General features: G+C 34.3%; 2 protein-coding genes across 4 annotated transcripts; one reads left to right on the top strand and one right to left on the bottom strand.

Annotated features, from left to right (window-relative positions):
* Window positions 1-121: 121 nt before the first annotated feature.
* On the bottom strand, window positions 122-24,584 carry LOC134714945 (uncharacterized). Its single transcript, XM_063576675.1, has 3 exons — window positions 24,469-24,584; window positions 5,302-5,406; window positions 122-4,320 (listed from the first exon to the last, which is right to left on the bottom strand). The coding sequence occupies exon 3, from the start codon at window positions 4,303-4,305 to the stop codon at window positions 445-447; it is 3,861 nt and encodes a 1,286-aa protein (XP_063432745.1). The 5' UTR covers window positions 4,306-4,320; window positions 5,302-5,406; window positions 24,469-24,584; the 3' UTR covers window positions 122-444.
* Window positions 6,736-16,813, top strand: LOC134714944 (uncharacterized). Of its 3 annotated transcripts, none has more exons than XM_063576671.1 (2): window positions 6,736-6,818; window positions 14,083-16,813. In XM_063576671.1, the coding sequence occupies exon 2, from the start codon at window positions 14,134-14,136 to the stop codon at window positions 15,934-15,936; it is 1,803 nt and encodes a 600-aa protein (XP_063432741.1). In that variant the 5' UTR covers window positions 6,736-6,818; window positions 14,083-14,133; the 3' UTR covers window positions 15,937-16,813. The 3 variants fall into 3 exon arrangements, with proteins under 3 accessions (XP_063432741.1, XP_063432744.1, XP_063432742.1); XM_063576674.1 differs by lacking the exon at window positions 6,736-6,818 and adding an exon at window positions 6,998-7,042; XM_063576672.1 differs by lacking the exon at window positions 6,736-6,818 and adding an exon at window positions 7,163-7,266.
* Window positions 24,585-25,695: the final 1,111 nt, after the last annotated feature.

Here is a 25,695-nt window from a genome sequence, read left to right on the forward strand (position 1 = left end):
TTCTGTATTTTTAGTGTCATTCTTTTCTATATCTCCTTCTATGTGTTTTTTTGTGTTATTTTATCTCTAGTACTACATGTAGTATGAATTTTGAAAGGTCATATTAAAATGAAATATCAGAAGCATATCATGTAAATTTAATGAAAGCATGTTGTAACGCTCTATATCAAGCCAACAATACAAGCCTACGCAAAAGTTGTTACTTAAAAAAGAAGAAAAACTTCACGAGAGAACATAAATCTTTTTATGCCATGTACTATTTACTGTATACATGATATAAAGTTCTACATTAACTAAACGCTTAATAAACCAAAAGATATTTCTTTCAAATATTCAGAATGACACTCATCACAAAAGGATTTATAAATCAAAAATAAGTTGAACAAAATGTTTGAGTTTTAAATTGAACGGTCTTAAACCGTTATAAAATAGCACAAGTATAAATCAATTGACCACTTCTTCTCCGGGTAGTCTGCATCCATTTGTATGATATCCTCTCTTTCTACCATATGTTCTAGTAAAAGTTTCGAACTTTTCAAGCGAGTACCAAGATTTGTCATGTACCTTTGGTATATAACTCCTGTCACTCACGGCAGGGTTATACATCTGCATTAAATCTTTAGGTAAAACGTCTGATAATGCTTCAGTCAATGTCATACCATTAGTAGGTTTTATATCCGGCTTCCTAAGTGTTGGGTCCATTATGCTTTTGATTTCACCAACGGCAAGGAAATCCATTTCAGAATGCAAGAGGTCCTCATTTGGTAATGTTGAGGTTAACAACCCCTCAAACGTCCTGCTTTTTCGTATCACCGGGTTATTTTTCAAACTTAAACAATAAAATCCTGATAACAGTCGGTCTACAGTTAGATGCTGAATCTTACCTTTGTTGTTGAAGGTAACCAAAGCAGAATGTATTCCATCTGTATGCCACCTGACAAGAGTAGGATTTGATCCGTTGGTAAAACTTAAAGCCAACACATCTTTGGAAAAAGTAAATTTGCTGTCCAAAGATCTAGTTATTTGCACGACAACAGCACACATATGTTTCATGCTGTTCTTTGGTCTCTTACCAATGATGTTTTTAAAGTCTCTAGTAATGAGATCGTTTACATCCAATTCTAGCTTTTTTGCATTTGATTCCTGTGAACAGTTTAAGGCACATTTTTTGACAAAATTCATTTTCTGTCTCTCTAATTGGTGTTTCTTCATTGCAATTTTGTTTATGTTTTTAGATGGGGATACCTGCTTTGGTGATTTGGTTGGCGTCGGTGCCAGTTTAGGCAGAATTTCTGCTTTTGTAGGTTTTCCCAAAGTGACAGCTTTAGATGCAGGAAACAAAACAACTTTCTCTCCACAGCGCACAGCATACACAGGTATTGAAGCAACTTTCGCAGGAGATGTTATCGAATTCTGTGCCTTAAGTAGGGTTTCTGAAATAAGATCTGTTTCGAATTCTTGCACCGTGAGCGGTATTTTCTGACTGTTTTCTTCATTCTGTTTAGTATACATTTCCGACTCGATTCCTTTACTTTTAGATGCTTCTCTTTCTAATCTTGTATAAGCGTGGTCATCAAATTTATATTCATAGTTGCACTCAATTGAAATGGTTCGTCCGTCTGGTATTTTAGTATTCTTCATTAACCCTTCTTTGCTTGGTTCAAGAATAGGTTTCTCGTCAAACTGATTTATTTTATGCAAGTCTTTGTATGTGTGTAACTTGTTTTTCTCGTTACCATTTTGCAAATCTTCGTTTGAATCAATGTGTTCCGATTTTATCTCATTTGTACTTACAAATACCGGTTTTGAGTCGTTAAGTAATACGTTTGAATTAACATCATCTATCTTGCCATATTTCCCACCTTCCGGTTTCATTTGACTTTCCTCCATTGTATCTACAGGTTCCTGTTTAATTTGAGTGACGCTGATTAATCCCTCGTTATACGTTTGATATGGTGTACTGGCTCGCTCCATTTTTGACAACCTACTGCTATCATGTTCATTCTTTTGTTGAAACCCGTTATGAAGCAACGCACTGTTGGGTTTAGATTGGTCATCTGCAAAACAATTACCGTTCAATTCTTGCTGATTTGAACTTTGTTGAAGCCTTTGTGTGGAATTTTCTGATCTACCTTTTAGCTCTTCTGCAGAAAGTGGCTTGTTAAGTCTCATTTGGAGTTTGTTCATTTTGCTATAAACCTGAACGTTATCAAAGTTAAAAGTTTTTTCAAAATTCTTCTTTCTCTTAGATATGTCATCACTTTTATGTAAATCATTGAAGATCGTCCCCTCTATAAGTCTCCTGTCTTTCTCATTTCTTTCGACCTGTTGTTGCATACTAAAAGTCTGCACAATGTGTGGTTTTGTAATATCTTGTACCGACAGACTACCTGTACTTTTAGAGGACTTTGTATGCGTCATTAGTCTACCTTTTAGGTTAGACAAGAATAGACCAGAAGGGGTTATTTGTTTGACGCTGAATTTTCTCTCTTTGTTTGGAATAATCATTTGAAAATTTGCCTCTATCTGTTCCGGTTTTGTTGCCACATCAGGTGATTTCGGTAACTCTGGATTCATCATATTAAGTTCCTGCATTATATCATCTAGTCCCCCTTTACTTCGTAAAAATATTGGCCTCTCATCGGCATCTACGTATTGATAATCTTCCTTCGAATGTGTAAGCTTGAGAATCGGGGATGCTTTAGGAGCAGGGTTTATTTGGATAGACGGACTAACATTAACTGGCGATATCTGTAATCCGGAAGACCCCTGGACTTCGCTGTCAGACTGTTTTGATTGGATTTCAGGCGAAAAGTTCTTAAAAAACTTTGTTTCATTCAAATATTTCTCGGGAAGTTTTAAAATCAATCTACTACCAAATTCTTTGGTCAGCTTACTGCTAAATGAAGGTTCTAGAAAATCTGATATATTGGTACTGATGATACTATCCTTTCGTACTATATATTTTGTACCAGATTTTGACCTCAACCTCGAGCTATACTGCGGTTTTGACATAGTCGGTTTAATTGCTGTGGATACTGTGGTTGACAAAGCAAACTTGTTAACAGTCAGTGGGACATTGGTTGGCGTCTTTACTTGTGAAGTTAACGATGTGTCGATACTTTTAGCTAAGGACGAAATTGGCGATGTTTGCTTTTTGTCAGTTTTTGAGTTTCCTTTATCTGAGGCATCTTTAAGTATAATTGGCAATGTTGGATTGAAAACAGGACGATTAATTGGTGAAACGGCATGTTTGTTTAACGTGTCATCTAACAAAGCACGTGCTGCAGTAGTGATTTTGAAGTGTTCGTGTGGTTTTGGTCTTATTTCTACAAGAGAGCTACTAGTATCTTTAAGCTTAAGTGGCTTTTTCGATGCTCTTTTCGCTCGGGATAAAATATTTGGCACTTTTTTCTCTTTTTTTAGTTTTATTTCTTTTTCAAGCACAACTTTATGTTTATTCGAAATGTTTTCACTTGTTGTAGGTCTGGGAACAGTATCGCTGTTGATTGTAATAGAATTAACAGGGTTGATAATTTCATTTTGAACGTCTGAATTAACATGACTTCGCAGAGACTCTTTAGGACTATGTGGACTAACATGGCAGGTAAATTCACGTGTATCAATTGAAGTAACCTGACAATCTTGTGAATTTACAGGACTCTGTATGTTTATGGAGTCGGTTATTGTAGTTACATCTATAAAATCACATTCATCAGACTCAACACTACTGTGCGGTGTAACAGGGTCGGTAATTCCTGTCTGAATAGATGAGTTAAGACATGGTTGAGAATCTTCTGGACTTTTTGTGCTTTTAGATTTCATGATATATATTGGTGTTTTATAGAGTTTTGGTTTATCAGTGTCTATACTGTCCTCATTTCCCCCTTTATTTGCATTGTTGTTACCACAACCAGACGTCATGTAAAGATGGCGTGGAGTCTCTTCATGAGTAAAACAATAGTCTACATCTATATCACTATCAATAGAGGACCTGTCTTCTGAATAAGTCCTATAAATATCATCGTCAACATCATAATCTATTCTCATTATTTTTCTTTTTGGTGCTTCATTTTTCCTTCTACGTTTGCGACTTGCTTGTGTAATGTTATCAGACAAAGGAGTTTGACTTTCTCCTATATTTTGGTTAGCTGATGTATTTTCACATTTTTTTGTAGAATTATTTGCATCATTATCTGAGAGAACAGTTAATGTATCCTGTGAAAATATTTTGTCATCCAGCTTTGTCAAAACTACTGATGCCTCTTTTAGTTGATACTGATCTATATGGCATTTAGAATCCATACCTTTATCTATTATCTAAAATTAGAATGTTAATATACATTACTAGATGATATATAACAGTTGCTTCATAAACAACAGGATGCAAATGAAAGGGAACTACAAAAAAGGCTGAGCCTGGTTTATAAAGGATGACGCGAAATTCAAAATTTCTAAAATTTCAAAACCTGAATACAGATAAACATGTTGATGGTACCTAAAATATAATTTATGTACTACTATCGTCTGACAATTTCAGTCTTTAGTTTGCACTATGAATACATATATTTCCACAAGCCACATTTCTTTTAGGGATAGTTATAGATATGTTAATGTGTTGACGTACTGGCTCCCAAATATGATCTCTGTGTTTCATCTCATAGAGACATAACTTGGGAATGTGACATGGTAGCGCCTAAAATTTAATTCTTATGAGGTCCAAAAGTGGATGTAGTATAGCATTTTAGTAGAAGTTTATACTCTTAGAAGTTCAGGGCATATAAATGTTGAAATTATGCGACACAGCCCTATAAATTGACCTTTGAATAAAACAGTAGTGCATATCAACTTTCCGGTCTGGGATATACTTTTTTACGAAACCTCATCAGTAGTAAAAGTGGCAGTTTTAGTCGCACAGGGAGTTCTTATAGGAAATTGCATTTTCTTTATTTACAGAATTGCAACCTTAATATATTGTAGGTAGATTTTGACCGTGATTCTGGAAACGTTTTTTTCGGGATATATGATTACATGTCTTTTATCCCTTTGTTCTATTTTCAGCCATGACAGCAATGCCTTTGAGCAACATAATCAAAACATATGTTTCACTATATTGTTTTCGATAGCATACATTTTTAACAATAAGGAAAGCATTATAGGATTTGAGTCCAGACTTCCGAATCACTAGAACAGAGTCTGTCTACCACTTATTGTATTGTCATGTTTTGTAGAAAGCATAATATTTTTAATCTGGCTGTTTTTCTTATTTTTTTAACAGCATATTTTACAGCGGGAACTTACTTTGATTTCTGTTCAAATTTTGTCATGGTAATATGTGCTCTACAAAGCTCTTTCTATCAAGTATGTGGTAATCTGACTCTGTTGATATATTTCTATGCAAATGCACTGAAAGAAAGAAAAAAGTCGTAAGGAAACACACAACGAGTTATACAACTTGACATTTATATACTTATAATCTTACGTGACTACAACATTCTGTACGCATATCATGTTCTGTTAATCTTAGAAACGATTAACTTTTGGATTTTTTATATAAAGGTCTTGAAAAAGAGTCGAAATTGAAACAAATAGTCGCAGTTAACCTTAGACAGTAGATTATAGCGGAAATTCGTATAGTAATAATTAGCCTATAATAACTCTCCTTGTGATTTGGTTTGACGAGAAGACTTTTCAATGAATCATGTAAATGCTTACGAAATTTGCTGTCAAGGAATGATTTCAAGCGATTAAAACTAGTGAATACAATAGAAAAACGTATCGTATTATTAAAACAAATAAAAAATTCAACGAAAGTCTTTATCTCCAAATGTAATAGTAGGATCTATATATTATAATAATGAAAGTAGAAAGAGAAACCATTTAAAAAAACATCGTGTCATGTTGCTTTAGAGTGAAATATTCTTGTTTACAATTGAAAAATTCATAAAAATTAATGTTATACTTGGTACTTTTATGTATGAATTATGAACATTTCTACAAAAAACAAAAAAACAACTGATAACATATGGTCCAGGTTGTCTTAAATCTGTAAAGGCACCACATGTGCTGTGATTAAAGCAGCCTTGTCATGCGCACAAAACAGAACATCTTACACAGAGCCAAAATTGAAACACGAGGAATTTTTTTTTTTAACGACCCCTCCCCCCGCCCCCCCCCCCCCGATTTATTCAATGTTTGGTTCCTTTCGACCACAATGCATATCAATCGCCCCCTTTGGGATGCTATGATTTTACAGGAATGAGGTGAATTCAATTGTATTTAATATTTATTAAAAAAAAAATTACAATCATGTTCATAAATTTAAAGAGAAAAAAACGTATTTCTAGGTATTCTGAATGATTTGAGTTTTACTTGTTTTTGATAGTAAAAGATACATATATTTATCATACTTGAAATCCAGGATAACTACTATAGTATCACATGTTCACCTGAATGACTTGACTTGTGACGGGGTTACTGTAAAAATTATAAATCTGACAGATATCTGATATTTCCACCCTTTAATTAAACAATTTAAAAGCTAACAGACACGGAAATATTTTTATGGTTGCGTAATTTTTTTTCTATTCGATGTAACCATACATATTGACAAGAAGGACCGTTAGGTTATAAAAGATATAAATCTTTATCACCTGTTTCTTTTATTCCAAGAAACGAGTTTTTACGGACAATGAAACTGAAAGCTGAAGAATCACTTAATCAGATTGTATATAAGAAAGACCAAATTAAGAATTAATATTACAAACAACGAAGACAAAGTTAGGTTCAATAGCAAAAGCTGATATAGAGTCGTTGAGGTAAATAACTAGTTATTATGTCATTAGTTGTATGTGATTTACATGTATTATTATTGTCGCCTTCGTAATTTTTCCGTATATCTTGTTCATCCATTTTATCCGGTACGTTTCCGTTAGGTCACTTAATCAGATTGTATATAAGAAAGACCAAATTAAGAATTAATATTACAAACAACGAGGACAAAGTTAGGTTCACTAGCAAAAGCTGATATAGAGTCGTTGAGGTAAATAACTAGTTATTATGTCATTAGCTGTATGTGATTTACATGTATTATTATTGTCGCCTTCGTAATTTTTCCGTATATCTTGTTCATCCATTTTATCCGGTACGTTTCCGTTAGGTCACTTAATCAGATTGTATATAAGAAAGACCAAATTAAGAATTAATATTACAAACAACGAAGACAAAGTTAGGTTCACTAGCAAAAGCTGATATAAAGTCGTTGAGGTAAATAACTAGTTATTATGTCATTAGTTGTATGTGATTTAAACTTTATAAATATACATTTTTAATCAGTGGTATGTTTTGATTATTTGTTTCAAAAGAAATGTACAAAATTTACTGATAATTGTAACGATTGAGAACATACTAGTTATAATTATTCCAAAAAGTCGATACTCGAGAAACATTGAACATCGCTCAACCGTCAGATTTTAAACTTGAAAGGTAGAAAACATTGATTCTAAGGAAAATAAAATGCAAAACGTCTTGACAACATGTATATTGTTGTAATGAAGTCTTTCAATGATTAAATTATTGTTTTTATCCTGCAATCACATCAGCCAACTATTGAATAGCAAGCGGTAATATAGATATTTCTTATAGCGTATTCAATATGGGGTCCTCTTCGCGATCCGCGTTTAAACTAAGTCGATGTCTTTGAAAAAAATGAGACAATGATTTAGAGTTTCCTGTGTTGGAGGTAAATGTCAGTATAAAAACAATTAGATGTTCATTGTCGGAAGATATATAATTTATCTGTACTCGCTACGAAACGAGAGAAAAGCTCGGCGAGTCTCGCTTTTATACCTGTTTTTAAAGCTCATACAAATAAATAATAGTTGTATATATATTTTCCGACAATATACATATATCTAGTATATTTATTTTACTAAAAAGATAGCAATTTTTACAACCAATGCGATAATAACACTTGCATATTATTACACATACCAAGTATGTGAATATTCAAATGAATACAATGTACAATAGTGTTCAAAGGCATAAATCGAATAAGTATAAACACACACAGACAGAGATTGACAGCCATGAACTCCGAACGGTGCGAGACCAGGTGCGTCGATATGGTCAAGCCCCCTGCTAAATATGCACCACGCGCCATGGTAATCCACATTCCATCAAAACGTTAAAATGCGGAAGGTGATGCAGAATTTCTCTCGTTGGTAGCATCGTTCATATCCAATTAATTAGGGAGGGTAAGTGACTCACAGCATGCCAATTGGTTCTTAGCAATGTGTATGAGTTTCATAAAATTAAGATGGAAGAAACTTAACCATGTTAACGGGTTTGTAATAATAAATATGAGCAACACGACGGTTGTCACATGTGGAGCAGTATCTGCTTACTTGTGCGTGAGCATATGAGATCACCCCAGATTTGTGTTGGGTCCGTGTTGCTTATTCTCTCTAGATTGTGTTTTTGTACTATTAATTGTCTGTTTGTCTTTTTATTTTTTAGCCATCGTGTTGTCAGATCATTTTCGATTTATGAGTTTGACTGTCCCTCTGGTATCTTTCGCCCCTCTTTTAAGTAAGAATGTGGGAACGAAAATGGGACCGACGGTCCAACGGTCAAGGGATTTTGTAACACGTAATGCTCTTGTTGCCTTCACATACAAAAAAACCTTCTAAGATATGAATAACAACCGCACACCTACACTGCTTGAAAAAAAGAAAAACCACAATGCTGTAACATTTCAATGATCTTCAATGTGAACTATAATAAAAACATTTGCGTGTCAAGTTGTTTCAGATTTCAGAAATTGTATAAAAAGGAAGGTGTTTAACCTATTTTACGTAATATATCATTATATGTACAATGAATTTTTACATAAGGAAACATAAAAATATACAAATGTACACATCACAATAGAGAAAGAACACACATTCACTAGAGATGCATCTTAATAAAAATATAAGGTATGCAAATTAATTGTGTATAAATATATCATTGTGAACTTATTGTAGTTTTAAAAAATATATTAAACTAGCAGCAACACACACATGTATATATATTATAGATTGCCTAACAATGCAATTTTAACACACCGTATTTAGTATGTAAATATAACAATGTGTGTAGAATATTTACAAAATGATGAAAAAAAAAAAAAACGCAATATTTTATGGCAAGCCGTTCTCGTTAAAACTATGTTTAAACCATTTTTCGAAAATTTTACTCACTGAGAATTACAACAAAGCGCACTGAGAATTAAAAAAACCTTCAAAACACACACTGAGAATTAAAAATTACACACTAAGATTTCATAAAGACGCACTGAGATTACAAAACAAAAAAACACACACTGAGAATTGAAAATTACACACTGAGAATTGAAAATTACACACTGAGAATTGAAAATTAAACACACTGAGATTTCAAAAAGACACACAGAGAATAAATAAACTGAAAACACACACTGAGAATTTGAAATTACACACTGAGATTTGTGCGCACTTTTTATGCGCACATATCTAATTAGCATACTGAATCTGAATCTATTACAAGCTAAAAACAACTAGGGGACAGCACTCGTTAGTCCTTCGATTTGGTTCCAAATTATTTATAAAAAAAAACCTTTAGAAATACAAGAACAAGAAAATACCCTCTTACTCTTATTTGTGACAAAATATAACCAAATGGTGAAAAACTTTTATCAAAATTATAAGAAAACAATGGAACAATCTGCCAAAAAACAAAGAATGCAGTGAAATCTTTAATCAAGTGTCTATAATAGCATATAAACGTAACAAAAATATAAAAAAAATACCTTGCGAAATCAGGGTAACAGTTGGAAGACTTTTGAAAAGGGACCACCCTTGCTTAAACGGTATTAAGTTAAAAAAAAAAAAAACAACCCCGATACATTGGTAGTAATGATCTGAATTATAGGCAACAAACTTATGAATATGAGCGATGTTAAGTTTTGAAATTTATTACGAATGTTGGTTGAAGGAATCGCATTTCATTATAATGACAAGAGTTCTTGAGATCAAGATATTAATCTGTTGAATTATTCATCTCATGAATATTCATTAGTAATTTGCATATTAATCTCAGAGTGTATTTTTGAAATCTCAGTGTGTAATCAGAGACATATGTATGTGTATATATGTCTCTGGTGTAATTAACAATTTTCAGTGTGTGTTTTTCAATTTATTTTATCTCAGTGTGTCTAATTAAAATATCAGCGTGTAATTTTGAATTCTCAGTAAGTTTGTTTTTTTAAATCTCAGTGTGTAATTTCGATTTCTCAGAGTGTTATTTTAGGTTTTTAAATCTCAGTGTGTATTTTGTTTTCGAAAAAAAGGGTTTAAACATTGTTTTGACGAGAACGATTTGCCATAATATTTCGCTAGACCAACTAGCTTTATCAAGGGTGCATTATGGCACGGTTAAATTCCACAATTACTCTAAAGTCCACAACACCGCTAAATTCCACATCGCCGTTAAAGTCCACAAACTTTCCGCTAAATTCCACAAAATGACCTGTGCATCTATCCAGGTGAAATCGAATGTAGATGATAAGAAACTTTTGCAGCTCAATGTATATGTTGCACTTGAATTAAGCTGCCTTGAAAATAATACATAATTTGGATGAAGTTCAAGATTTTTACAAAATTGATAGTTTAAGTTATCAACGTCCATTGGCCAATATAACAGAATAAAAAGGACGATGCTGTGTATTAAAATTATTCTTTATCTTTCCTGTATATTTTCTCGTCTTTTTCGTTAAGACCATCAGGTTCTAAAGTGTGGAGTTGGTGGATCCAAAAGTTTTCTCTTCTCCTTCTCGCCGTGGTGTCCCTCGGTGTTGATTTGGAAAGTAACATTTTCAAAATGATGTTTCGTTGAACGAAGATGTCTTGTGAGAGGACAGATTTTGTTGGTTTTGTACCATGAACGATGGTTGTTTAGCCGAATTTTAATTTCTCCATTGTTTCTCCCACAAAGTGTCTTATGTTAATATATAATTGAGTTCTCCGTTTTACAGTGGGAATTTGAATAGATGTTATAATTTTGTTTAAGCTGGGGTCACACATTCACGATTTTTATTGCCGTCCTTGACAGGACCATTCCCGATAAATAAATTGTCAAAAGTTAGATCAAGATCCTGTGAACCGTTGATGGAAATTCAAACTTTAATCAAAATTTGTAAAAAAAAAAATAATCACGACAACAATCAGATATTGTCCAGGATGCGTCGATATTCAGCCGCTTCCAAGCGAATTTGTCCCGACAATCCCGTTCTCAATCCGCTTCTAATCCGATTTGTATCTTTCGCATGGTCAAATTCGACCGAGTCTGTGTGACGACTGCGTCCCGATTTTTCCGAATGTAATCCGACAGAGATCAGACAGTAACCAGACAGTGAACCGACGCTGACGGCTTTATCGGGTCTCAGTCGTATATTATTCTCTAAGTGTCGGCACTCTGACGTGGGTATCATTGTCGAATTTCGTATTTATAACGAGACTGTTCCGGAACGGTTTCGGCAAAGACGGTTCGCAATCGACAAGATCTGAATGCAATCTGGACTATATCGGCAAAAAACAGTAATGCAAAATTTCCCCAAATCATTCCAGTTCCTCCGGACACCGCCCAGACAACACTGAATATTATTAGGATTTTGATCCTATACATCAGAATCTGTCACGATTTAGTCACGGTTGTAATCAGACTAGACAAAATAGGCTCGAATGTTACTGGACGCACCTAACTGTCGGAGTGCTTTGCCGAACTATTCGGACTTTTCCCGACCCGTAGAAATCTGTTACGAACTTAAACGACTGCGTTCAGACAATGATAGGACATTCCAAATAATTGAGGATAGTAATCCGACTTTTTCACTTTTTGTGTCTTGTCGCCGTTTGATCTCAAACGGGAGCAATAATCAGCAATGTGTGAACCCCACATTATAGGTAACGGAGCTGATGAAAGAACTGTTTGTATTGGCAGCTTTACAACACAAGCAATTCCTTCGACCAATTGCTTGTGTTGTAAAGCTGCCAATACATGCAGTTCTTTCATAGACCCCCTTTACAGTAAAAGAGTTTGGCTGGGAATTATATATAATAAGTCTTCTGCTCTGTATGGATATACTATCTTTGGGACATGGAAGCATCTGCAGTTAATGTAGATTGATGGTATACCGCCATCTTGGATTGTACAATCACAGTACAAAATCGGTCTAGTTATTTGCCAAAATCTGCAAATTTAAAGAAAGATTTGTAATTCAATGGTTACACTGTTTTTCTATATAAAGAAAACTTGTTAATTAATTCTTTCAAACAAAACATTTTAACAAATATCATTTTTTAGGGTTCTAAAATCATTTTCATCAAATAAGCCATTTAATGGGGAGTTAACTCTTTTAGTGCAAAATTTATACTGGGCTAATAGGGATTTATTTTATTTTTACTTGTAGCAAGAAAACTTAGAAAACAAATTCGGTGACAATGTGTTTTCTTTTTATTGTAGCAAGAAAACTTAGAAAACAAATTCGGTGACAATGTGTTTTATTTTTATTTTTTTTAAACATATTATGAAACCTGTCTTCTCACAATTTATTTCAAAATTCTATCTCATAGATTTTTTTTATGCGCCCTTATGTGTTTTTTCATGAACACACTTACCAAATTTTGGCAATTTTCAACCTCTCATAGCTTGAAAAATAGCACGGTGACCCATACTTTTTTTATTAAATTTTTGAAAAAAAGCATAGTAAAATCTTCATTTTGGCAAATTATAAGAAAATTCTGTCTCAAAAAATATATACTTATGATCTACCTTAAACCTCGTCTATATTTCTTCGGAACATGGCACCGATTACAATTAACTCTCATCTTACATCTTACTTTCTTTGGGACTAGGCTGGGTCTACAATTAACCCTCGCCTAACTTTCTTTGGGACTAGGCTGGGTCTACAATTAACCCTCGCCTAACTTTCTTTGGGACTAGGCTGGGTCTACAATTAACCCTCGCCTAACTTTCTTTGGGACTAGGCTGGGTCTACAATTAACCCTCGCCTAACTTTCTTTGGGACTAGGCTTGGTCTACAATTAACCCTCGCCTAACGCTCTGTGGGACTAGGCTTGGTCTACAATTAACCCTCGTCTAAATTTCTTTTGGACTAGGCTGGGTCTACAATTAACCCTCGCCTAACTTTCTTTGGGACTAGGCTGGGTCTACAATTAACCCTCGTCTAACTTTCTTTGGGACTAGGCTGGGTCTACAATTAACACTAACCTGACCTTCTTTGAATACGGGCACGATCTATAACTATCCTCGTCTAAGCTTCTAACATTGCCGATTAGCATGTAACCCGGTATATATAAACAAATAATTCAAGATACTTTGTGTAATATAGCAGCGACGATTTTTACATCGGATTCCGGTGTATTGCTGTCGCCTAGATTACCATTACGTTATTTTCGTGTTGTGATTGTAACCTATCTATAAATATGATAAATACGCGGACATTATCGATTGCAAAATAACATTTCTTTCGCTAGTTATAAATTCATTTTTTCAATACTCCTAAAAATATTTTTTTAGAAGATAAATAAATAATATGGAAATGTTTTGTCGTTAGAAATATAGTTTTAAGTAAAAAATCTCTCATATATATTATGCACACGTACATGTGTGTCAACGCATAGGAATTTTTTTCTGAGACAAGTGCCTGTGATCCCATGCACAGTTATCATTCCTTGTTCTCTCTCACTCTCAAGGACTGATAACTCTGCATGGGAGATTGTACTTTTTGCGGGAAAATATGAATGCCTACTCAAATCTAATCTTTTAGAAAATCGAATTGTTACAGAAGATTGAAGCCAAATATTTGATTATTTCAACTTATACATGTATTATAACTTCGTAACTAATGAAATTTTATAGTATGAAATAAGATATATAAGATAAATGGATTTTTACAATTAGATGCAATAAGAGACCGAACTGAAGATTATCACATTCAGATATATATAAAACACTATAAATTATGTTAATTTCAAATTTCAGATATTTGACATTAAAGGAATAATAACAGAGTAAGAATACAAAGATATAAAGATGTTTGTTCTTTTATATCAGCGAATACCTTTCGGGCTGAACATTGTTTTCGGACCTTTAGTGTCATATTTGGCTATTCTGATGAACATAATTGTCTGTTGGACACTTACTTCCAGAAAACTTATATCAACATCGACAGTACTCATGCAGGGATTAGCACTTGCCGATGGTCTCACTGCATTTTTTCTTTATGGCATTGAACCTATTTTCGCGCCGTTTTATAGATATGTTACAAGCAAAGTTGTCGATTTACCACCCCCGTACTGTATCATACACTACTGGACCACACCAATGGCTGATAATTTTCATTTGACGTCTGTACTGCTAACCACGTGTTTAGGTTTACAGAAAATGATAGCCATTGCGTTTCCAATATGGACTCGTTCAAACATGTCTCCAAAGAAATCTGCAATAGTATGCTGCGTATGTTTCCTTTTTTCACTCTCAATACATCTCCCTCGAGCATTATTGGTTCAGTTCGGTGAAGCACAAAACGATATATGTAAAATGGTAAAGCCAACACAAGAATTAGAAAGTTACGCCCTGACATCTTACCCACTCATATACACTATGTTGTTGGCATTAGCAGTAGCAGCTATGTTAACTTCTACTGTCTATATAACGTATAAACTATGTAAACGGAAACAACTGAGAGGAAAGAATACATTTTCAAAATACGAAAGAAATTCCTGCATACTGATCCTTTGTGTACTTGTGGTGTTTGTAGTGTCAGAATGTCCCCGGCTTTACATCAATGGAACCGTTTCTAATGCATACTGGGGAAGAACAGACAAAACGTCATATATTAGGAAAACAGTTAGGACAGATATAGGGAGAGATGCACACGATTGTTTGGATCGAATGACATCAAGGATAACGATGGATTATGAAGCCGGGTGTACTAATCGGAGCAGTTCTAAAAAAGATGAAGAACTAAAAAAAGAACGAGTAGCTGAACTTCTAGAAAATATAATAGCATTTTCAACAACACACAAACACACAACTCAGTTTGACCCAAACGGGTACATGACTAGACAAGTGTCCATTAAACAGCGATATGACAACATTTTAAATTCAACGCTTATAAACCCAAGTTTTTACAAAGGTACAAGCCAAGAGCTAATAACCGAAATTGTAGTATCAACGTACTGCTCAATGATCGTTAATGCAGATGATCGAACCGAACTTGCAGCTTTCAATAAAAGTTGCAAGAATGAATCTGAATTAAATATGGGCTTGTCAATATTTAAATTTATGAAATATGACATCGATAAAGTATTTGCAAGCAGAGCCCGCAATTCTGTCGTTCATGGTTATAGTGAACTGATAAATCAAGTTATTGCAAATCTTACTGATACCATGACAATTAAGACCCTTTCTGAAAATGAAGTCGCCAGAGTTTGGACTCTATGCATGGACACAACTATTATCCATTTTTCAGATTACACCGATTGTTCTATTGGGCTGTATAACTCATTACTTGACCATCTACTGTTATTGATATTGGCTTCTTCGCCGTACACCGAACAGATGAATTACATGATTAATACAGTCATAGACTACAAAGATGCCGATTTGAAAGATCTAAAACTGTTCATTGAAATTATAAAACTTTTCACTGTGATTGCATGTGCCTCTAATTTTATCATTTACATTGCAATGAGTGCAAAACTCAGAAATGAAATGCGTTTAATGATTTTGCCGTGTGTTTATTGCAAACAATATAAGTGCATTTCTGAAAATTCATCTGAAAAAGATCAACGAGAACAACATTCGACAGTCCATGAGTCAATCCCACTATAAGTCACTTAAACAAAAGAATATACTAGTTTCTAATGTCGTTACAGTAGCTGTAGACCAATATTCCGTACACTTATATTCAACTTTATTATTTTTTTAAAATCACACAAGAGAGAAATTGGAAATTGCTTGCTATTTCACATCCGGCTGTTTTATTTGACATTCGACTTTTTGGTTGTCTTTATTTGACAAAACGATGTTGTAAAAAATGCTTGTTTGACATTCATTTAGTTTTCATTTTATTATTTGGAAGACAAAAACATACCAATCCGGTCTTCTTTGACATTTTAATAATTTTTGTGTTTTAAGTTGACCTTTATCTTTTGTAACATGATTTGATTTATACTAATTTGACAATCAAATTCGTTGAAAAACCGTAGGCAATGATTTTCTAATCGAATAGTTTCAAGGCTAATAAGCAATAATTGTTCCTTGGCTGACATTTAACTTCCATTCTTTTTTATAATAGAAAGACGAATAAACAATATTTATGAATTGTTGGATTTTATCAGTTTCTATGTATGATTAATGTACGTACTATATAAATCTGGATAATAGTCCTTTCCACATTTGGGTACACTATATTCAATTTCTGATATACTTTCAGTCGGTATATTGGATTAAATCGGCACAGCTTAGGTGACCCTGATTAACCCGAACGACGAAAGAGTTCGGGTTAAAGGGTCACACGAGCGTGCAGATTATATCATTGTGAATGTACCGATTTGACTGGTCAATAACTGTTTTAACACATGACGCCATCAATTTACGTGAACGTTTCAGCAATATGCAAACGATGTTCCGCTATCCACGGCTCCTGAATAAAGTTTCTTGTAGAGTAAAGAAAGGGTGACATGAGCCTTTATGAAGTAAGAGGTTGCCAATGGTAAGTTTTAAATTATTATTTTTTTTTATATTTAAGCTTCTTCCTCAAATTTTGTATTATATGCGATTTAATTGTATTTTTTCTATCGTTTCTGTTAAATTTATTCGTTGTTTTTTTTCTTGCAATCAGTGATGATTAATACTTTGACATATTGTACTTTCAAATCGTTGTTATGGAGTAAAGATTAATTGCTTTTCTTTCCTTAATGATATTGCTTAGAGAAATATTAAACCAGGAAGATTTTAGTACATACATTTAAAATGTTAGATAAACAGAAACAATGACTTGCTATCCAATCTTTAACCCCCTCACCCTCACCCGATCCCAAATTTAAGTTCGATACCCAAATAAATATGCCAAAAATCGTAATAAAATTTATTGAGTTTAAAACTCTTTGAATATTCTTAAGTACATGATTTCTTTCTTGGCAGAAACTACAAAAAAAAATCGTTATTTAATATCTGTTCTGACTTTGAAATACTGGTTTAAGATTTACACTGTGTACACAAAATAAAATAAATATTTCATGTCCCAGTTAAGGCAGTTTAGATCATAAACCAGGAAGGAGAAACCTTTCTTTTTTATCAGGGGCCTCGTTTGCTAATAAGTATATGTAGTTCTTGTACAGTAATCACTAGACAGTCAACACTGAGGGTTTGAGGCCAAACTCCGCCCGTGCTGGGGTTTTCGACTTCAGTTTTAATTGATTAGGACTGTCAGTTTTCCTATCAAATGTGTGTGGTTTTCTCCCGGCACTCCGGCACTTCTTAGAGATGAAATGACCCTATTAGAGCGCATGTACCCGTTCCGTCGCTCGGTTAATTACCTGTTACCTATTCGTTACCTATTCATTTATAGTACGTTTAGTGTACGTTGCACCTTTTAGAAAAGGGTTTTAAATTGTCTCCATGTCTCTGGTGGTAACAATGTGTTCTTAGAGATGAAATGACCCTATTAGCGCGCATGTATCCGTTCAAGCGCTCGGTTAATACCCTGTTACCTATTCGTTACTTATTCGCTTTTAATACGTTTGTTGTACGTTGCATCTTTTAGAAAAGAATTTTCAATTGTGTTAATATCTCTGGTGGTAATAATGTGTTCTTATAGATGAAATACCTCTATTAGCGCGTATGTACCCGTTCCAGCGCTCAGATAATACCCTGTTTATTATTCGTTCCTGATTAGCTTTTAATGCACGAAGTATACGTTGCACCTTGAAAAAAATCGTTTTTTAATTGTGTTCATATCTCTTGTGGTAACAATGTGTTCTTAGAGATGAAATTACTATATTAGAACGCATGAACCCGTTCCAGCGCTCAGTTAATACCCTGTTACCTATTCGTTACCTATTCACGTATAATACGTTTGTTGTACGTTGCACCTTTTAGAAAAGGATTTTAAATTGTCTCGATGTCTCCTGTAGTAACAATTTGGTCTTAGAGATGAAATTACCCTATTAGCGCGCATGTACACGTTCAAGCGCAAGGTTAATACCCTGTTACCTATTCGTTACCTATCCGTTACCTATTCACTTATAATACGTTTGTTGTACGTTGCACCTTTTAGCAAAGGATTTTTAATTGTCTCCATGTCACTTGTGGTAACAATGTGTTCTTAGAGATGAAATGACCCTATTAGCGCGCATGTACCCGTTCCAGCGCTCGGTAAATACACTGTTACCTATTCGTTACCTATTCGTTACCTGTTCACTTATATTACGTTTGTTGTACGTTGTACCTTTTAGAAAAGGATTTTAAATTGTCTCCATGCCTCTTGTGGTAAGAATGTGTTCTTAGAGATGAAATTACCATGTTAGCTCGCATGTACCCGTTCCAGCGCTCGGTAAATACCCTGTTACCTTTTCGTTACCTATTCACTTATAATACGTTTGTTGTACGTTGCACCTTTAAGAGAAAGATTTTAAATTGTCTCCATGTCTCTTGTGGTAACAACGTGTTCTTAGAGATGAAATTACCCTATAAGTGCGCATGTACTCGTTCCAGCGCTCGGTAAATACACTGTTACCTTTTCGTTACCTATTCGTTACCTATTCGTTACCTATTCACTTATAATACGCTTGTTGTACGTTGCACCTTTAAGAAAAGGATTTTCAATTGTGTCCTTGTTTCTGGTGGTAACAATGTGTTCTTAGAGATAAAATGACCCTATTAGCGCGCATGTACCCGTTCAAGCGCTCGGTCCATATCCTGTTACCTATTCGTTACTTATTCGCTTTGAATACGTTTGTTGTACGTTGCATCTTTTAGAAAAGAATTTTCAATTTTGTTCATATCTCTGGTGGTAATAATATGTTCTTATAGATGAAATACACCTATAAGCGCATATGTACTCGTTCCAGCGCTCGAATAATACCCTGTTACTTATTCGTTCCATATTTGCTTTTAATGCACGTGATATACGTTGCACCTTGAAATAAATCGTTTTTAAATTGTGTTCATGTCTCTTGTGGTAACAATGTGTTCTAAGGGATGAAATGACCCTATTACAGCGCATGTACCCGTTCCAGCGCTCGGTTAATACCCTGTTACCTATTCGTTACCTTTTCGTTGCCTTTTCACTTATAGTACGTTTGTTGTACGTTGCACCTTTTAGAAAAGGATTTTCAATTGTTTTCATATCTGTGGTGGTAATAATGTGTTCTTTTAAATGAAATACCCCTATTAGCGCGTATGCTGGTTCCAGCGCTCGGTTAATACCCTGTTACCTATTCGTTACGTATTCACTTATAATACGTTTGTTGTACGTTGCACCTTTTAAAAAAGGTTATTGAATTGTGTATGTGTCTCTTGTGGTAACAATGTGTTCTTAGAGATGAAATGACCCTATTAGCGCACATGCACCCGTTCCAGCACTCGGTTAATACGCTGTTTCCTTTTCATTACCTGTTCTTTACCTATTCACATATAATACGATTGTTGTACGTTCCACCTTAAAGAAAAGGATTTTCAATTTTGTCCATGTCTCTTGTGGTAACAATGTGTTCTCAGAGATGAAATTACTCTATTAGCGCGCATGTACCCGTTCTAGCGCTCGGTAAATAACCTGTTACCTATTCGTTTCCTATTCGTTACCTATTCACTTATAATTCGTTTGTTAATTAATAAAATTTCACTGTTGTCTTGTTTTTTTTCTATGTTTGACTAATACCCTGTTACCTTTTGGTTTCATTTACTGATTTGTCATTTTTCAGAGTCAATATGATTGGAAATAATGAAGTTTAAATAAAGAAAGATGATCTGGTTTTGTAAGCTATAAGAACACATTATTACCACGAGTACATGCGCGCTAATAGGGTAATTTCATCTCTAAGAACACATTGTTACCACAAGAGACATGGAGACAATTTAAAATCCTTTTCTAAAAGGTGCAACGTACAACAAATAGATAACGAATAGGTAACGAATAGGTAGCAGGGTATTAACCGACCGCTGGAACGGGTACATGCGCGTTAATAGGGTCATTTTATCTCTAAGAACACATTGTTACCACCAGAGACATGGGCAAAATTGAAAAAACGATTTATTTCAAGGCGCAGCGTATAACCCGCGCATTAAAAACGAATAGGGAACGAATAGGTAACAGGATATTATCCGAGCGCTGGAACGAGTACAAACGCGCTAATAGGGGTATTTCATCTAAAAGAAGAGATTATTACCATCAGAGATATGAACTTAATTAAAAATCCTTTTCTAAAAGGTGCAACGTACAACAAACGTATTATAAGTGAATAGGTAACGAATAGGTAACAGGGTATTAACTGACCGCTGATACGAGTATATGTGCGCTAATAGGGTCATTTCATCTCTAAGAACACATTGTTACCACAAGTGACATGGAGACAATTAAAAATCTTTTTCTAAAAGGTGCAACGTACAACAAACGTATTATAAGTGAATATGTAACGAATAGGTAACGAATAGGTAACGAATAGGTAACAATGTATTAACCGAGCGCTGGAACGGGTTCATGCGCTCTTATATTGTCATTTCATCTCTATGAACACATTGTTACCACCAGAGACATGAACACAATTAAAAAACGATTTATTTCAAGGTGCAACGTATACTTCGTGCATTAAAAGCAAATCAGGAACGAATAAGTAACAGGGTATTATCCGAGCGCTGGAACGAGTACAAACGCGCTAATAGGGGTATTTCATCTAAAAGAAGACATTATTACCATCAGAGATATGAATTTTAATTAAAAATCCTTTTCTAAAAGGTGCAACGTACAACAAACGTATTATAAGTGAATAGGTAACGAATAGGTAACAGGGTATTAACCGACCGCTGATACGAGTATATGTGCGCTAATAGGGTCATTTCATCTCTAAGAACACATTGTTACCACAAGTGACATGGAGACAATTGTGATTTATAAGTCAAAGTCTAGTCTGGTTGTGATTTATAATTCAAAGTAATTAAAAATCTTTTTCTAAAAGGTGCAACGTACAACAAACGTATTATAACTGAATAGGTAACGAATAGGTAACGAATAGGTAACAGGGTATTTACCGAGCGCTGGAACGAGTACATGCGCGCTAATAGGGTAATTTAATATCTAAGAACACATTGTTACCACAAGAGACATGAAGACAATTTAAAATCCTTTTCTAAAAGGTGCAACGTGAACACATGACATGAACACAATTAAAAAACGATTTATTTCAAGGTGCAACGTATACTTCGTGCATTTAAGGCAAATCAGGAACGAATAAGTAACAGGGTATTATCTGAGCGCTGGAACGGGTACATACGCGCTAATAGGGGTATTTCATCTATAAGAACACATTATTACCACCAGAGATATGAACACAATAGAAAATCCTTTTCTAAAAGGTGCAACGTACAACAAACCTTTTAAAAGCGAATAAGTAACGAATATTTAACAGGGTATTATCCGAGCGCTGGAACGGATACAATGCACTTATAGAATTAGGTCACCTCTTAGAGCCCAAATCTTCCACCAGAGACAACAAAACAATTGAAAATCATGTTTTAAAAGGTGTTAAGTAAGATACACGTATTATAAGCGAATTATAAGCGAGTGATGGAACGAATTTAACAAGGTAATTGCATGCTCCGAAACGATGTACACCCTGCTTACATGTTTAACTCCACCACATTATGTTAGTATGTGCCTGTCCCTAGACACGAGCCTGAAATTAATAGTTATCGTTTGTTTTTGTGTTACATTTTCCGTTTATTTTTTGTATATGAAATACGGCCGTCAGTTTTGTTGTTTGAATTGTATGAGGTTGTCGTGTCTGGGCCTTTTATAGGTGACTACACGGTTTTGGGTATGCTCATTGTTGAAGGCCGTGCAGTGAACTATAGTTGATAATTTCTGTGTCATTTTGGTCTAATGTGGAGTGTTGTCTCATTGGCAATCATACCACATCTTCTTTTTTATGCAAGCGCTAACACGGTGATTTCATCCCGTCGAACCAAGATCCATCTTCAAACATACGGACATAAAGCAGTTAAAAGGTAGAACGTATAAAAAACATGAACATGAAGTAAAAGGATCGGTTGAGCACAAACACATATAAATAGGTCATAAAAAGATCATTTTACCTCAACAAATTTAGAACTATTACCATATGTAAGAGTATTAACAACTAGATTTGTAATTGCTAGCAATAACGGATGGCACCCTCCCCCTATTACCAGGTGAGCGGCAGCCATTTTGACAATTCCAAAGGCAAAGAGAGCATCTACACATGTCTAGTAACATTTTTGCTAAGTTTCATTCAGTTTGAACATTTTGAAATTTTGGATATTTTTGCTGTTTCCATGGTTACGGCGGCCATTTAGAAAATTATAACTTCAAAATCCAACTCTGCCTATGCCAGTTACCATTCCTGTAAAGTTTCATCCAGTTTACTCAAAATTCTTATTTTTGAATTTTTTGACCTTTTTGCATTGTTTCCATGGTAACAAGACCTATTTTGCCTATTTTAACTCCAACTGCCACATCAACCAATGTTGCTCATAATTACTGTGAAGTTTCATGAAGTTTTGAGCATTTTGAGAATTTTGAAAATTTTGGTGTAGTTTCCATGGCAACATAGTAGTTCCAATGATCGCCAAAATCATCCAACACCTGTATATAGTTGGCACCTACATTGTTTTAAAATATGATGATTCTGAGTTGAAGCATATCCAAACAGTTCACCAAAAACCAAAAACTATTTTTTTTCACAATTGTGCCGTTTCCATGGTAACGGCAGCCATATTAAACTATTCCATGCCATAATTAAAAGGGGGAAGGATATCAAAAATCAAATAAGTAACGAATAGGGAATAGGGAATAGGGAATAGGTAACGAATAGGTAACGAATAGGTAACGAATAGGGAATAGGGAATAGGTAACGAATAGGCAACGAATAGGGAATAGGGAATAGGTAACGAATAGGCAACGAATAGGGAATAGGGAATAGGTAACGAATAGGCAACGAATAGGGAATAGGGAAAGGGTAACGAATAGGCAACGAATAGGGAATAGGGAATAGGGAAAGGGTAACGAATAGGCAACGAATAGGGAATAGGGAAAAGGTAACGAATAGGTAACGAATAGGTAACGAATAGGGAATAGGTAACGAATAGGGAATAGGTAACCAACTTGACGCCCATCGAAAAGTGACGTTAACACAACAATCAATCCATCATTTTTTTCTTATTTTGAAACAATAATGTTTGTACAAATTGTTTAATTTATTAACTTTTTAGTAACTTCAAGTCAGATGGCGGATTCGTTTTTGTGTGTGTGAAAGGGGGGGGGGGGGGGGGGTCAAATAGACTATTCATCCTTGAATTCGAGAACGAAACGTTTTTAGTCTCGCTACACTCGTTGAAATTTTAAAACTTTTATTTTTATTTTTACATGGCACACCCCTTTCAGAATTCAGGAAACGCCCCTAAAGGTAAAATAGATATTTGACGGCTGTGCAGTATATCTGAGGTAGTCACCTTAGCTGTGCATTATTCTGATTAGAGCACAGTAAGAACAAAGAGATTTTATCCATGTTGTGTGTTAATGTAAAAAATAAACATCATCATTCCATAAATTTTATATACCTGGGACTTTTAATAGATTGTCAAACCAGAAAGTTATGTGCTGGCTAGAAAAAGTCGGCAATAAAAAATGAATAATTCACTATATATCGAGTTTTGCATACCATATAGTAACTGTTTAGGCTAGTATAGTCTTTTTCACGTTGGTTTTTGTTCACCTTATCCATGAATGGTTTCAAATTTAATACCTTTTTAAATTTTATCTCTTGAAATATATATATAAGGTTTTGATGCAACTGCATAAATACCTAGTGTTTTTTTTGCTAGTTTACTTAAGAGATTCACCACTGTAGTTTCATAGCGCATATTGGGCAAAGTACCAGGGCTATGCGATCGCTAAAAAAGAATAGACTCAAACAATTTATCGGAAACATGGTTTCCCAACTTGACAGAGAAATAGGATGTCTTACGAATGGGTTGCCAGATTGGACAATTAGACACTTCCCATTAATGATTTTTTTTAACCTATCTGTGACACTCTATTCCTAAAAAGTGTATTCATTGCAACAGGGTGGCAGTTTAAAAATAAACTCAAAGAATCAATTAACTTACCTGATCGAGACATCTATATTATGAAGACACACATCATGGTACCGTGAACATGCCGTTTACTTTTTTTGACCTTTGAATCTAATTTTAAGACGTCATAATTTTTATGTGACGTCAAGACTATATAATTATAGCGTCATTCATATTCCCGCAATATGTAATAATACCTCATATGATCATTGATGATTGGTTGATTGTTGATTGTTATATATAGTTGCAAGTACATATATAAATGCACATTGATGACGAATGAACGATCAAAGATACCGACTTAGGAATACACCATGAACTTTTTTTGCTTTTGTTTGACAACTGTTAGTCCAAATAACGTATAATAGTTGTATATTAATTTTTTTAGAATACCATGAACACTTATTGTACTTGTCAAGTCTAGAAATCAGTATTTTGGAAAAGTCGTACACTTTTTAACTTATTACACAAAAAGAATTTAATTTTGAAATTATTCTAAATACGATTTGGTTAATTGTTGAACAAAACACTACCATTTCAAGAAATATCTATTCATGATTGTTGCATAATTTATGTTAATTCATCTATTGTATATTATTATTCTCTACTTATATTTCAATATATATAACTATATATTTACTGTCATCCTGAACTTTTAATTTTTGAATTACTTGAATAGTATTATGTAAAGTTGTTGCTTGTATCCAATCGTACTGTTAATTTAGGCAATAAAATAATAACTAGCAGCTTATTTTAGACATGATCAAAGTACTGTTTGAAGGCCTGACCTGGTCCACACAAACGAGGCTGGAAAATTTAGGTTTGTAAAATGCATGAGAAAGTCCGGTAAATTCAAAATGAAGTGCTCAAAAACTGTTTAAGGATAATGCAATCTATCAGAACAAAAAACAACTGTCATTTATATTTTTCACTGCAGATTTCGATAGAAGCCCACAGAATACTTGATTGTGAGGAAATTGCGCCTTATTGTAGACGAACGATTATTTCTCAGAAAATGTAAAGCCTACTGGGCCAAAAAACACAAAACACAAAAATACTATGACAGAACTATCTACCAAAGTTAAAATGAAGTGAATGTAAACAATAAAAGGCAACCGTACCCATACTATACCCATGGTGGACTATAAAAGGCCCCGGCATGAAAAATATAAAACAATGAGAAAACTAACGACGTAATCTATTACATAACAATTTACGGAAAACAAATATGACAGACATAAACCAACGACAACAACTGAA

The sequence above is a fragment of the Mytilus trossulus genome, chromosome 4 (assembly GCF_036588685.1).
Source record: "Mytilus trossulus isolate FHL-02 chromosome 4, PNRI_Mtr1.1.1.hap1, whole genome shotgun sequence".
Taxonomy (NCBI): Eukaryota; Metazoa; Mollusca; class Bivalvia; order Mytilida; family Mytilidae; genus Mytilus; species Mytilus trossulus.